The following is a 16,314-nucleotide window of genomic DNA, read 5'->3' on the forward strand; positions in this document are numbered from 1 at the left end:
CTGGTCACCAGTGTTTTGAACTGTGCCTCTGATAGGTTGGCAATTTCTTGTTCACTTAGATTTATCGGCTCTGGGGCTCTGAGTTGTTCTTGAGCCATGTTTTGATCTGTTCGCACCTGTTACGTATGAAGAGCAGAGCCTTAAGTGTTCACCAGGGTAGGGCCACTCAGGTCGCTGACTTGTGATGCTGTACGTGGGGGTTGGGGTCAGAGAGGGAGCAATGGCGATCTCCTCTGCTCTTCCCACCACTGGTGCCTGCCCGGTCTGTCTCACTGCTCGTTCCTTCACTGGCTTATCTGTGCACGAATGTGTGACTGAGGTCAGCCTGCCGCCTTGCGCCTTCACTGGGTCAACCTGTCACTACCCCACACCTGGGATTCACCCTTGGCTGCCTGTGTGCCTGGGTCGGGAATCCTTTTTGCCCGACCTGCTCTGCTGCTGACTCTTACCAGCCTGGCTGAGTGATTGGTTGTGGTCAGACTCATGACCACATTGTTCAATTTTCTGTGGTTTGGCTGTGTTTTTTATTGCTAAAACTTTGTTGTTTTTACACTTGGTTGTGTGAAAAGGCAAAATGTTTCCACCTACACCTCCAAGTTGGTGGAAGTCTTCCATTTTCTCTATTTTATAAGTGATTTTAAAAAACAAAAAAACAAAACAAACAAAAAAATAAAAAAAACAAAAACAGTTTCTTAAATGTGTAGGTAACCAAAAACTGAAAAATATTATAAAAATGTTAAATCAAAAAAATTCCCTAAGATCAGAGATGACATAGAACAAAGACCTAAAATTTCATTCATTTATATATTCGCTTATTCATGTTTTCATCACTGAGTACCTATATGTCCCAGCATTCTCCTAAATACCACCATCTTAAGAGAAGCAGTCTCAAAAGAAAGATATAAGAAACCAATAATTACAGTTTAAATAAAGTTAAACATAAAGTTATTCACTAATATTTTTTAAATGTAGTACAAATATATGATATACAACTTGGATTAACACCAGCCTGCACACAAAAAAAGCTAAAGGTATTAGCTGACCACCTAACAAACCCAAAATGATCCAAAAGAATATAATGGGATGACCAAAGAAGGGTAAGTAACACAATCCCTCTTTGAAGCTACGTAAACATAATGTCCAGAACTCTAATAACCCCTTTATACTCCATGCACTAGAAACAGTGAAGTTTCTAATCGTAACACTGTATTCAAAAATAACTTTTAATAACTGGTGAACAAAAGGATTTCCAACCAAGATGGAGGCACAGGTAGACACATTGTGCCTCCTTGCACAACCAGAAGGAGGATAATAACAGAAAACTGCCAGAAAATTGACCTGTATGGAAGTCCAACACCAAGAAGTTAAAGAAGAAACACTCATCCAGATCTGTAGGAGGGGCAGAAACAGTCAGCAGGGTGTAGAGGACGCATAGTAAGGCAGTAGCTGGCGGATGGGGCAGTCCTACATTTCCATGCAGATAAACTGGGAGGAACAACTGGGGAGAGAGATAGACCCCGCAATGCAGGGTTCCAGTATGGGGAAATAAAGGCCTCAAAATCTCTACCTGTAAAAACCAGTGAAGGTTGAGAAGGCAGTGGGAGAAACTCCCAGTCTCACAGGAGAGTTCGTTGGAGAAACCCAAAGGGTCCTAGAACATATACAAACCCACCTGCCCGGCAATCAGTACCAGAAGGGCCCAATTTGCTTGAGGGAAGTGACTGAAAGCCAGCGGAAAACGTAGACAGCAGCATTGTTTCCTTTTGGACCCCTCCCCTACATACAGTGCCACAACTCAGCAGCATGGATTGCCCCACCCTGGTGAATACCTAAGGACCCACCCCTTATCACATAACAGGTGTGCCCAGACAAAATATGGCCAAAAGGAAAGAAGAGTCAAAGCTCCCAAAATAGAAATAAGTGATGAATAGATAGCCAACCTAACAGATGCAGAGTTCAAAACACTGGTAACCAGGATGCTCACAGAAATGGTTGGGTATAGTCACAAATCACACAAAAAAATGAAGGCTATGAAAAGTGAAATAAAAGAAAATGTACAGGGAACCAACAGTGATGGGAAAGAAACTAGAATGCAAATCAACGGTTTAGAGCAAAAGGAAGAAACATTCAACAACAACAGAATGAACAAATAAGAATTCAAAAAAATGAGGAGAGGACTGGGAACCTCCAGGGCTTCTTTAAACATTCCAACATCCAAATCATAGGGGTGCCAGAAGAAGAGGAGGAAGAGCAAGAAATTAAAAACTTATTTGAACAAATAATAAAGGAGAACTTCTCCAATCTGGCAAAGGAAACAGACTTCCAGGAAGTCCAGGAAGCTCAGAGAGTCCCCAAAAATTTGGACCCAAAGAGGAACACACCAAGGAACATCATAATTACATTAGCCAAGATTAAAGATAAGGACACAATCTTCAAAGCAGCAAGAGAAAGGGAGACAGTTACCTACAAAGGAGTTCCCATAAGACTGTCAGCGGATTTCTGAAAAGAGACCTTACAGGCAAGAAGGGGCTGGAAAGAGGTATTCCAAGTCATGAAAAGCAAGGACCTACATTGAAGATTACTCTATCCAGCAAAGCTTTCATTTAGATTGGAAGGGCATATAAAGTGCTTCACAGATAAGGTCAAGTTAAAGGAGTTCATCATCTCCAAGCCCTTATTATATGAAATGTGAAAGGGACTTATCTAAGAAAAAAAAAGATAAAAAATATGAACAGTAAAAGGACAACAAACTCACAGCTATTAACAACCAAACCTGAAACAAACAACAACAACAAAAAACTAAACAAACAACTAGAACAGGAAGACAATCACAGAAATGGAGGTCACATGGCAGGGAGAGAGGGGGGAAAAGGTACAGAGAATAAGTAGCATAAATGGTAGGGAGAAAATAGACGGGTGGAGGTTAAGAACAGTATAGAAAATGTAGACGCCAAAGAATTTATATGTATAACCCATGGACATGAACTAAAAGGGGAGAATGCAGGTGGGAGGGGGTGTGCAGAGTGAAGAGGAATTAACGGTGAGGGGGGAATAGGACAACTGCGATAGCATAATCAAAATATATTGAAGAAAAGAACTGGTGAACAAGAAATACATGGTTTCGGAGTTGTTTCACATAGAGTTTTTTTATGGCAATGGAGATTGTTGCCTCGAAAAGAGAACACCATTAGTATTTGAATCATGGGAGTGGGAAATATGATTGCTGGACTGAAAAAGTTTTTAAAGATTTTATTTAATTTTAAAGAGAGGGTAAGGGAGGGAGAAGGAAAGAGAGAGACATTGATTGGTTGCCTCTCACATGCCCCCAACTGGCGACCTGGCCCAGAACTCAGGCATGTGCCCTGACCAGGAATCAAACCAGCAACCTTTCAGTTCACAGGCTGGCACTCAATTCATAGCCGCACTATCAGGGTTGGACTGAAATATTTTAAGAGTTACCTCCTCAGGGAGATACGACTTATTTGTTTAGTTCCAAAGAGCAGAACTAAGAACACTAAACAACTTAAAGGTAACTTTCTAAACATTCTTTGTTAGAAATGATTCATTTATTCAACAAATATTTAATGAAAAAGGTGAATAAAACTACAACCTCTAATTCCCCTCCTCCCATTTTCTTTATTGATACTTTCATGAATTTACAATTCACTATCACTCCAACACTACAATCAATAACAAAAATAAAACCAACAATATAAGCAAATAAAAATTACTTAAAGGGCATTAAATAATTATATTTACTTACTCTCCTGGGCCTCCACAATAGCAGTAACATTGCTGGACATTGGTTTTATGACCTGCATCCCATTCAAGGTCTGCCACACTATAGGGTAATGTCTGCTTCATGACTTGCAATGCTTTGGCATTTGGTCCTTTCTTAAGCGCACCACCCCTCTATATTAGAGGGAAAAGTTTATTTTAAAGAGTGAAGGATAAAATTTATATACAATTCTGTAACTTAAAAATGCTTCTGACACTTCTAAAGAAATTTCCATTCTAAATTTCTTACCATATCACAAACTGTTGGACTAATAATAATCTTTATCTTTTCTTTCAAATTACTGCCCCAATTCCAAGACCACTCTCAGAAAACAACTGCAAGAACAGTTGCAAGTCACTTAAGGATCATTAGTCAAACAATAAGCAGCACCTCTTTCTACCCAGCACTGATTGCTCATTTCATTCACATAAACTTTCAACATACACAATCGTTATGTTGATAGTGCCTTACAAATTCCATTTAGGGCTTTAGCCCAAAACACTTAAAAGATACCTTTGTTGTTGTTGCAAAAACACACTGTCGACAGAGCCATTTTTCATCTGAATCAATCACACTGGAATCAATATGAGGTGTGTGACACAACTGATGATATCCTTAATATCAAAAAAAGCATAAAGCAAATTCTATTTTATTAATAAATACTGCAACACAATTTCAAGAAGGCATTTTAGTATTCTCTTTTCCTACATTAATATAATTACAACTGATGAATAAATTTATTGAAACAGCTTCAAATTACCAATGTAAAGTAATTTTAATCATTAATCTTCAACAGGGGCATTACATATGTAACAAAACTTTCCCACAAGATTAAAAGAAATCAATGTTTACCTTGGCCACACTTATCACATATAACCATTTCATTGGGAGCCTCTGAATACTCTTCCTGACATATTGTACAGACCATTTCCCCACTTCCAGTGGCTCCTGAAATATTTAAAATAATAAATATTATTTATTTAAAATAATAAAGAAGTATTCCTTGTAACAAAACTACTTTTGACTCACTGAGTAGCCCTTATTGGAGATTTTTGTTCACTAGACCCATTATTTTTTTTCAAGGTGAAATACTATATAAAAAATGCTATCTCTCTGCTCCTTTGCTGTGTTCTTCCCACCTTCAATATGCATACCTGTCTACATTGAAAATTTAACCTGATTTTTGGCACAGGGCATAATTTAACCTGCTCTCAGGCAGGATACCTTATCATTTATTTCTAATATTTTCACTGTCCTGAGGAGTAGGGGGTAGGGAAGAGGATGTGTTTTGTTAACATAAGAACTATTTTCCAAAACACACATCTGTAGCTACTCCATGTATGGTGTGTTCACTCCATCTACACTGCCTAAGGACTAACAAAAAAGGGCAAAGAAGATATATCAATATCTCCTTTTCTTTGGATTTGGAACATTTCTTTTTATTTACTAATTTATAAAAGGAACTGAATATCTATTATTTAATGTCTAGCTTCTGAAATCTGGGAATATGGTACTCAATATTATATCCCAAGAAAATCCCACTGCACAAAATTTGGGGGTTCTAGTTACTAAGTATACTTTTTACCTACACAGGTAAATTATTTCTTGAACATATTTATGCTAAAAACAATTGTATTCTATAAAATTCAGAATATGATTTTAATCCTCTAACATATTTCCAATATTCTCGTCAATTTCAACATACATAGTTAAAATATTAACACATATGTTTTATTCCCAAAGCAACAATAAAAAATTTCAATTCTGTGCTATGAGCCAAGCATTGTTAGGTTTTGGACATATACTATTTTGTTTAATTTTACAACTTATTAGATAAGTATTCTATTTAAAGAGAAGAACTGAAGCTCAGAAAAATAAAGTAACTAAATCAAGGATGCTCAGTCATAAAGTATCAAGGCTAGGATTCAAACCCAGATATGCCAGTTAATACTCTATCCACTGTGAGATGCTTCCTTTCATTAGTACTATATAATATTTCTTCTATCAAAAGCATTTGTCACTCCAGTTTTCAAAATTTTAATTTCAAATACTTACATTATTATTCTATCCAGTAGAAAGAACCAAATTTACTTTATTATGCTTCTATTCTTACGCATACAAGTTAAACCAAATTTCTTGTTCAATTTTTGCAGTTTTCCTGGTTTGCTTTGGTTTCTTGTCTTCTCTAGCTTCCTGCTTTTCCAAGGTTTATTTATTTCCTTGCACAGTTGGCTAAACATGTCCCCCCACAGTTTCTGAGTTTATGGCTATCATCAGGAGAGCAACCAGACTGACACTAGGACCTCTCTGCCAAAATCTGCAATTGCCTGGAAAAGGACCAATAATCCCAGATTGAGGTAGGTGCCTGATCTAACTTCTGCAACTATGTGGGCTGGTGTGGGAGAAGGTAGCTCCCTCAGAAAAGCAGATGCTGATTCAATAAACAATATGTGTTCACCTCAGGAAACAATCATGAGAAAGTAGGGAATTGCCTTTACCTGTGAAATCGAAGCACACCTTTTTTATCATCAAGTTGACAAGAACTTGCTCTGTAGTTTACTGGCCTTCTATAGGCTCCCTCATTCTAAATCCAATTGACTATAAAGTTCAAGCCATTTCATCTTCAATATACCAACTTTCTTGTTGTTGCTAAAAACAACTACAGTAAGTATTTTTCATCTAGTTATTTTTATTTTTGAATTTGTTTTGAATAAACTGCTATATAAATTGAAGAATATAAAACATTTTATGCATATAACACAACTGTTGAAAGTAATATCCAAAATAGAAATTTACACTGTCAACAGCAGTTTATCATTTTCACAAAAACCATAACAGCATTAGGTGTTAAAATTAAAAGTCCCTTTAAGTTCATTTAATGATTCTAACGTGTTACCTCCCTTTTGTAATGCACATTTCTTTGACTACTAACATGACTATATTTCCTTATTTATGTAAACTTTTCAAAGGAATCTTATTAGATGAGTGAAATTACTATAATTTATTAAGTTATTTTGATATTATCTATTATTAGCAAGTTTCTTACAATAAGAAAACCACTAAAACTTCTCTCCACACTGAAATCTGTCATAATGCAGTTTCAGGTTCACTTGCTCATTCTATAGCAACTCCAAGTTATATGTGTACTACTTCCTGGGTGTCACAAAGAGTTAATGGCCAAGGAGTAATCCTTGGTAATTCTAAGGACAGTAAAAGCAGCCAGTGAGGAAAGAACCACCAGACTACTAAACTGATATACTGGGTGGGGCACATGTTGGACACGACCCTAACTTCCATGACAACTTTCTATCCCTATGTACCACTCACTTATCTTCGCAAGAAAGGAAGAATGGAAGGAAAAGAGGGAGGGAGGGAGGGAGAAAAAAAAGGAGATAAAAACCAGAGAAACCAGTATTTAACTCACAGGAACCTTGAAAAGGTAGAAGAGTTGAAAGACTCAGAACTAACAGAGACGGAACAGAAGCAGTTTAATGTGTTTCGGTCCCACCACAGACTAAGGTTTACAAACTGAAAAAGGGAAATTCTGTACGTGGGGTAGTAAGATCTGCCCAATATCACTACTGCTGAAGACATCCTATCCTCCTATTGCTTTTCTCACTGACCCATCAATTGCAGCAGATTCAAAAATATAATACAACACGCAGTAACCTATCATAAAGTTGCACTTGGGATTCTAATACAAAGCCCAATAGCTAAATACTTAAGAAAAGTACCCAAAGAGAATTTACATTTCCTTTCTACAACAGGAAATATAAAACACAGGTCTTAGTGCAGGCCTATTAACTTGGTAAAAGGAAAACCAAAACCGTTGCTTTAGTGTGCAGCTAAAATACTAAGATTTTTAGTATTCACACTTTGTAAAAATAAAGCACCTTCCATGAAAGAGATTCCTAGGAAAACACCTTTATTTAGCAGATGCAAAGGGCATACAGCAACTACAGTTTGTAAAAACAGAAAGCATTGTAAGAAACATACCTATAACAAGCCAAGGCATACTTGTACTCATTTTTACTTGTACCCAATATAGCCTTATTTCCCCATATAAACATTAAAAAATAGTAATTTAAAACCATTCTTATAAATGAATATTGCTAGTACTCTAAGCCTGTTTAATATATCCTAATTTCCCCATCTAACAAATACTATGTTCTCGGTACCTATCAGTTCTCTACATTACTTTGTATTAATATAAGCAATTAATGGTTAAGATGAAGCCCAAAGTATTTCTTCTCTAAGTTCTTAGAAGGGTCCTAAAAAGCTTAAAGGTAGGTGTACATCAGTGACACATCTATCTGTCTTTTAGTCTACCTCTGCGCCAGAGGACTGAATTTTTTCTTTTGTGCTCTTTACTATAGATCAGTGATTTTCAGTCAGTGTGATGGGAGAATTTTTAAATATGTAATACGTGACTATATTCAGTCAGGGACACTGACCTCTTTTCCCTTAGACTGTCAAATAAAAAAATGACAAAAGCCAACACAATAGCTGTCTCGTATAAATAAATCAATGAATCAAAGTTATACTTTTTGGGGGGCCATGTCAGCAAAATATGTTATTTTGTGGTATGCAGCAAAATTTTAGTAATTAGTTTATATGTGCCATGAGATGAAAAAGGATAAAAATCACTGATATAGATTACTACTCCCTGAAGACTATGAAAGCAATATTGATTTTTTTAGCCTCTCCCCAAAAGTGATTCTGAGATATCTTAATACAAGGACAAGTCAAAAAATATCAAACGTTACTATAAATCATGTTCACGAGAAACCATAGCACCTACCTGTTTGAATGTCCTTCCAGAGAACCCAGGATTTAGAACTGTCTTCAAATATGATGAAGCAGCTCTGTTTCAATATGTTTATCTGAAATACAGAGGAATACTTGTGATTTCTTTTAAAATTAAAAACATGAAGTTAAACTTAAATGCAAAATTATTAAAAGTTTACTATAAAACTGTAAAGAATATTTTATATTAAGGTAACTTGCCTTTTTGATAGTTCCAAGATAAAACAAGCCATCTGACCATCTAGCTAGGACATCCTGACCCTCTTCAAATTTACATGCTGGCTTTTTGACTTTATGTCCATCCTGTAAAGACAGCTTGGTCAAGGATGTTGGGGTCTTTTGGTTTCGGCGTAAAGGAGACCGCTTGTGGACCAGTGAATTACCTGCCCCTGTAGAGTCTCTGGTTAGAAAATAAAAGATAAGCATATGTAAGATTAATTTACTTGCAGAGCTTATTTTATACCAATGATATCATATATTAAAATTTTTGATTTATAAAAATCCTTAAATTGAGGGAAAATATATCCAATACCTCAAATCACAAACACTTTCCAGAAACAAAGAAGTTTAAAACAAAAATGACAGTTCTCAATATTCATTCAGAGCCTATCTGAGGCAAGGCCAGGATTCAACAACCACTCCAAGATAATAATGGCAGCTATCATCAAAACAACAGCTCTAAGTGCAAGTGGAGGGGCCATGGTCATCAGCAAAGGATGCTTTGAATCTCAAAAGTGGGTTTAGGCAAACTAAAAAGTTACATGGCAAAATTTCATAAGCACTTGAAAAAGATAAAAAATGATTATGCCACATATAATTAAACACACCGATTAATATAATTAATCAATGATTTGGGGGAAGCTGAGTATATTCAATTCATTGAAAGGGTAGTCATGACCTTGCTACAGGAAATCACTACCGAATTGATTTTTTTTGCAGTTTCGGTGAACTTTATCGTAATAACCAAAAAATAGCACACAAATGAGTAAATGACACATCTCCTGGCTAAGTTCATGGTAATTTGTGGAAGAGTGACACTTAATCAATAATTACAATATGATGAGATGAACACAGCAATAGGTTTGAGAGAGGCTCTATGAGATCACATTACAAAAACTCTGCTTAGGAAAACAACATGTTGACGATGATGAAGCCTTGACCAAGTTGAAATATTTGACCTTGACCTTCAAAAAGTAGAGACTGAGGGTTACTTTTCTCTCACTATGAAGTATACTAGTTGCAGTTTGATGCCATTGACTTGTTTCATGCTAAGGTACACAGGAGTCTGACAACACATTGTTTTCTTAAAAAAAAAAAGATTTTATTTATTTATCTTTAGAGGGGAAGGGAAGAAGAGGGGGAGAGAAATATCAATATATGGTTGCCTCTTGTGTGTCCCCTGCTGGGAACTGGCCCGTAACCCACGCATGTGCCCTGACTGGGAATTGAACTGCAATCCCTTGGTTCGAAGGCCCGCACTCACCAGCCAGGGTGACAACACATTGTTTTCATACCATCTGTACAAATGCTGAAACAGTGGTAAAGGCAAGTAACATCTTAGTATTATAATGAAACCAGTTTTGACATTGTATATCCCCTGACTCTCAGAACCAATGATATAAATAAAAATATATATATATTGCCATATAATATTGACATAGCTGTGAGGAAAAGGCACTTTAGTACTATGACCAGAGGGGTTAAAAGATTTAGAAGTCTAACAAGATAGGTGCTAGAGGTGAGTAAAAATGTCCGATGAATCACTACAGTGAATTCTATCATCAGGAATGCTCAATGCCAGGCTGAGAACCTTCTTTCTCCAGACACTGAAAACAATTTAATGCCTTCAAATCATGATATTAAAATTACAACTTTCTAAAAAGCTTATTATAAATCCAGTGGTTGAGGGATTTTTGTTTCAAGTTAAAGAAATGAACCAAGGCCTGAGCAACATAATTATGGGTGAGAAATGACCTCAATAGAATGTCAGGGTGACTACTAGGACCTAGAGTCTACCAATTCTAGAGAATGGAAGATGTACAAAAATTAAAATGCAAATATTCCCAGTTAGTTTCACATGCTCTGCTATTGCTTCTACAAATTCTCTCCCTTTTTCATGATGGCAGGTCTGTCTCCACATTACTTCCCACTGTATTACTCTCGTTGCACAGTATATCCTTAAACAAACATTTCCTTACGTTTTCGTCTCCTAGTGTTTCTGCCCTAATGTTCAGTGATACCCAATCTTATAGTTACCCTTGATTCCTTATGCCCCCTCCACTACCACCTTCTTATTCTTCCCCTCCATACACAGCTGAACCTCTGGAGAAAAGTTACTAAATTCTTATTATGTGCTCAACTATGCATTAAGCATTCTGCATATTTATTTTTCACAGGTCATTTTGAGTTCCTATTATGAGCCATTTACTGTGGCAGGGGAACAAAAATAACTTAATACTCAAAACAATGCTACAGAGACATTATTACAAATGCTGACTTCACAGATCCCTTTTTACATATACAGAAGAAATTAACGGTAACTAGAGAGGAAGGGATAATGGGATAATAGGGGAAAGGCCAACAAGGAATATGTATAAAGGACACATGGACAAAGCCAAAGGGTGTAGGTTGGAGGGTTAGAGTTAGGGATGATGAGTAGGAGGGTGAAAATGGAGACAACTGTACTTGAACAACAATTAAAAAAAGAAACTGGCCCTGGCTGGTGTAGCTCAGTGGATTGAGCGCAGGCCTGGGAACCAGACTATCGCGGTTCAATTCCCAGTCAGGGCACATGCCAGGGTTGCACATGCCAGGGTTGTAGGCGGGTTCCCTGCAGGCCAGTTCCCAGCAGGGGACGCACGAAAGGCAACCATACATTGATGTTTCTCTCTCTCTCTCTCTCTCCTTCCCTTCCCCTCTAAAGATAAATAAATAAAATCTTTAAAAAAAAAAAAAGAAACTGTAACTGTAAGAAAGCAGATTAAAGAAACTGACCGAGGTTATATAATTATAGGCCGGAGCCGGCCTTCAATAAATCTTTCCACTGGCATCTTTCCATTGACATTCCACTATGCTTAAATATTTTCAAGAATTTATAGGGTAAAGACAACTAAAATTCTCTTGATTCCTTGTGTTCCTATTTCTTCCCTCCCATGCACGAATTTCTGCAGCCAAGTTAGGCACACATAACTCTCTCTACTCCTAGTGTTGCCCATTTAGTCTGAAGCACACTGCAACACATACTACCATTCCTGAAGCAAACAACACATCAAAAACAGTGCATGTGTTTCTCTTACTCTTATTTACAGATGTGTCTCAATGTTCTGCATAGTGTGTACTACATAATAAGCAGGTTAAATGGAATTTATAAAGTTCAGGATTAATTCAAGAAAAAATTGTATTTAAAGAGTTAAATTTCTTCTAAAAATAACTGCATGCACAAATAATCTGTTCTGTTTTGAGTAAGCAACAAATTCTAATTTACATTCTAAGGCAGATACACACCAATTCTTTATCCGTATAAATAAACATGAAGAACAGAAGTCAAATATAAAACTGCATTAATAAAGCTATTTGTGAAAGTATTATTCTCTTTTAAAACTTCTCTGCCCTAAGAAATTTTACAGAAAAGCAAAAAAGAAAAGGGTAAATAAACAATGCATATAACACAGCTAGGATAAATACTGTACACATCTCCCTAAGGTTTCGCCCTCCATTAATGTCACTGATAACTTCCCTCCTCTCTAGAATGTCACCTTTATTAGAAGTCAAGCTAATTTTTCTAATGTTCGAATTTATTCTTTCCTTTGTGATTTCAAGGTAAACATGAAAAAATATATAATATAGAAATACATAGTCAAAGTGAATATTTCCTATTCTACCTCCTCCCACAAAATAAAACTGTTAAACTTCTGATTTTTCTTATGTACATACTACATACATAGATATAACTGACATATCTATTTTAACAAAAAGTAGATTATATACTATTCTGTAACTTTTCTCATACAACAATGTATCTTTGACAATGTAATGTCCACCTGTATACATATAAAAGTATATAAGATAATCTCATCAACTGCTAAGCTAGTTTAAAACTATTATCTAACTAAAGAACATTCAGGATATTCCCAATATTTCACTATTACAAACAATAATATAAATTTCATTCTTTCACATCCTATGTTTAAGTGTTCCAACTACTATATAATATATATTCATAGAGAATAATTAGTAAATCAAAGAATATGTACATTTTTTCTTTTTATTGAAAAAATTACAAATATATGCAAAAGTAGATAAAACAATTAAAACGAACCATCCGGTATTCACCGTCCAATTTCAATGATCTCATGGCCAATACTGTTTTGTTTAAAGACTCCATTTCCCCTTAACCCATATTATGTATATATTTTAATGTGATAAATATCGTCAAATCAATCTCCAAAAAAAGTACCAATTAACATTCTCACTCACACTGAGAGTAAACTTGATGGCCCACACATTCACTGACAATGAGTTATTATCCTTTTGCAACTTCACACACACACACACACACACACACACACACGCAGTTTCTATCTGCATTTCTATTATTGTAGAAGCATTTTTTTTTCATAGAATTGGTAACAATTTGTACATATTCTGGAAACTGTGGTTGATATTCTTTGCCTGTTTTATAAACTAAAATGTTAATCTGTTTCATAATCTTCAAGAGCATTTTATATATTATAAACAATAACGTATTACTATACTTGTTAGAAATATTTTCCCCAGTACATACACTGTAAAATCACTGTGATAAATAGACTTTTTGATAAGGGAATCAGTATTTCTTTCTTCCTTTTTTTTTTTTTTAAGATTTCATTTATATATTTTTAGAGGGAGGGGAAGGAAAGGAGAAAGAGAGGGAAAGAAATAACAATGTGTAGTTGCCTCTCATAAGCTCCCTACTGGGGACCTGGCCCACAACCCAGGCATGTGCCCTGACTGGGGATCAAACCAGTGACCCTTTGGTTCAGAGCCCACACTCAATCCACTGAGGAACACCAGCCAGGGCAGGAATCAGTATTTCTGTGTGCCCAGTTTACTTTGGTCAGTAGCTACAAAGCTACTCATATTGCATCCGGGATAGGCATCCTTTCCTGATTAAGAGGTCAGACCAAAGAAAATTTAAACAGAAAACCAAAACAAAGGAACTGGCCCACAATGCCCTTTCCTTAAGCTCTATACTCCCTACGTCTGCTGTGGGGTTATGTAAGATGCTCCCTCATTTTCCCAACATGTATTAAACCTCTAGTGCATACCTTTTAATTTTATAGGATGTTAAAAGCATCTAGAATACTCTTGCTTCTATCAATGGAGTTGATTCAAGTTAAATTCTATGTATTTGGCAGATAATTTTACCACAGAAGTTTAATAAAATTCCAATTAATTCCAGCAGGATTCTTTTAAGCAAATATTTTATAAAATTAAATGAAAAGTCTATAGACTACCTCAGTCAGCTTTTAAAAGAACAAAGAATATACTTGCCCTATCAGACACTGTGACAGATTCTAGAGGAAAACTTCTAGAAAAAAAGCAAACAGACAATAAAAGTAATGCAATAGCTCTGGCTGGTGTGACTCAGTGGACTGAGCATCAGACTATGAAGCAAAAGGTTGCCGGTTTAATTCAGCCAGGGAATATCTGGGTTGCGGGCCAGGTCCCTAGTCGGGGGCTCCCGAGAGGCAACCACACACTGACATTTCTCTCCCTTTCTCTAAAAATAAATAAATAAATAAAATCTTTTAAAAAATGGACAGGAAATTGGAAAAAGTGAAATAGAATTTTTTTTTAAAAAAGCAATGCAATAGAAATAGGTATCTCCAAAACAGATTTATGGGATGTTGATAAATGATAAAAGTGATAACACAAATCAGTAGAGAAAGGATGCACTATTTAGTAAATTGTATTTGGGAAACTGGCCAACTTAAAGAAGAAACTGTATCACCAACTTACAGCACACACACACACACACAAATGAACTCCAGAAAATGTAGAATATTATTGTGATTTTCGAAGTGAAGCACACATTCTGAAACATAAAAGAGCTTGCAAATGTGTTGATGAAAACAGAAGCAGGACAAAATTTAGACCACAATTACCATCTATGCAAACTGAAAACATGCATATAACCCATACATGTTGCAAGGACACACACATATGCAGGATGTATATTAAATATATTCAAGTGGGTATGTTAAGATGATTGGTAGGTTAAAGTGGAAACTTGAAAACTAGGGAATTTGAACATATCCTATCACAGACTTGTATACTTTTTCCAATGTTTCTAAGATTTGATTCATTCAATACATCCCCTCCTCACAGTACACATTACAGGAGTAGCAGAATAGTTAAGTCACTATCTCAAGAATAGTCACTACTATCATCACTATTTGCTGTCTGCTTTTCCTATTTGACAACACACAGAGATAAACCCTTGCTATCTATAATGCTATTATTATTAGTGAAGTATTTTCTTCATAACTGCAACTGATATCCATCTTGAAAGACAATGCCCGGACAAAGCTCTTCCTTCTTGGTTGACTCCCATAATAAATATGAACCTGACTCAAGAACTTGGGAATTGAATGTATAATTCAAATAATATGGCTTTTCCCCCCTTCCCTACCCAATCCCCACTTTATTCCCCCAACTAACAAGGAAACTACCTGAACATTACATGTGGAGACCATGGACAGTTTATTTCATCTATCTTAGATAATCTCTGAGGACTACTATCAGGCTAATATTTAAAAACATGAGTTAAGGATCTGACATAGTATAATTTCTCTGTAAGTCCTGGAAGAATTTCAATTCACTTTCAGGTTAACTGTTTTCCCTTTAAAACAGTCAAAGTCTCTACCTTCAAAGCCCAAGATTTTGGTAGGCAAAGACTCAGTTAGACCTTCCTTCTTAAGGTTCCTTTCTTGATTGAGATCCATCCACCAAGTTCAAGTTAGATGTTCTCTTGGTTTGCTATAGTTCTCCCATCATTATACTTCTCACACTGTGTCCCATTAGCCCATTTACTTATCTTTACTCCCCATCTTCTAATAATTTGTATTCAGAGAGGGAAAATGACTGTCCCATTTTGTTTATCATTATTTTCCAAGTACCTAACACAGAGCCAAGAATGTTAGGAACACAATAATCAATGATTTACTAGCAGAAGCTAAATGGCATAACCTTATTAAACATCTTTTCTTACTCACTTTTTATTTTTCCCAGAGCTCTTTATCAATGTGTCCCTTTATTGTTCCCTTGTTTCAAATTGTCAAGGATCATTTCAAACCTTTCTTTTTTTCACAAGCAACATGCTTCTAGAGCTCTCCATGTTCCTGTACCAATCTGGATTATTGCCCTGTAGTCTAGCCCTTGTCACCTTCAAAGTTCTCCTTATTACTCTGTATTCTGCATCATATACTATTTTGCTGAAGCAATGGCTTGCTAATAAAAGGAAGTACGTATGTGAATATTCTGAGAATTTATGTATCTAAAATTACTTCAGTTCTACCCTCGCATCTGACAAATACTTTTCTACATATGGTATTTTATGTTGAAAATAATTTTCCCATACAAATTTCCTGATATTCCTATACTATTACATTCAGCAGTTGGCACTGATGATGAAAAATTAAGATTAAATTATTTATGCTTCATCGCAGGGTGTATGTTTCACAAAATAT

General features: G+C 35.9%; 1 protein-coding gene across 7 annotated transcripts in view; it reads right to left on the reverse strand.

Moving 5' to 3' along the window:
• The window catches only part of MTF2 (metal response element binding transcription factor 2), an 81,036-nt gene that overhangs the window by 37,156 nt on the left and 27,566 nt on the right, over positions 1-16,314 (reverse strand). For 5 of the 7 annotated variants that reach the window (XR_008392206.1, XR_008392205.1, XM_037162033.2 and 2 more), the window contains exons 2-6: positions 8,786-8,984; positions 8,580-8,661; positions 4,631-4,726; positions 4,292-4,392; positions 3,764-3,912 (exon numbers count right to left, since the gene is read on the reverse strand). Coding sequence is in view for 5 of the 7 variants with exons in the window: in XM_037162033.2 (XP_037017928.1) it covers positions 3,764-3,912; positions 4,292-4,392; positions 4,631-4,726; positions 8,580-8,661; positions 8,786-8,984 (627 nt within the window). In the remaining 2 variants the exon portion in view is untranslated. Of the gene's footprint in view, positions 1-3,763; positions 3,913-4,291; positions 4,393-4,630; positions 4,727-8,579; positions 8,662-8,785; positions 8,985-16,314 lie in introns of those variants that run through there. The other 2 variants (XM_053668273.1, XM_037162032.2) reach the window with 2 other exon arrangements.

This window comes from Artibeus jamaicensis, unplaced genomic scaffold, assembly GCF_021234435.1.
Source record: "Artibeus jamaicensis isolate MK-2021 breed Jamaican fruit bat unplaced genomic scaffold, CSHL_Jam_final contig_482, whole genome shotgun sequence".
Classification (NCBI taxonomy): domain Eukaryota; kingdom Metazoa; phylum Chordata; class Mammalia; order Chiroptera; family Phyllostomidae; genus Artibeus; species Artibeus jamaicensis.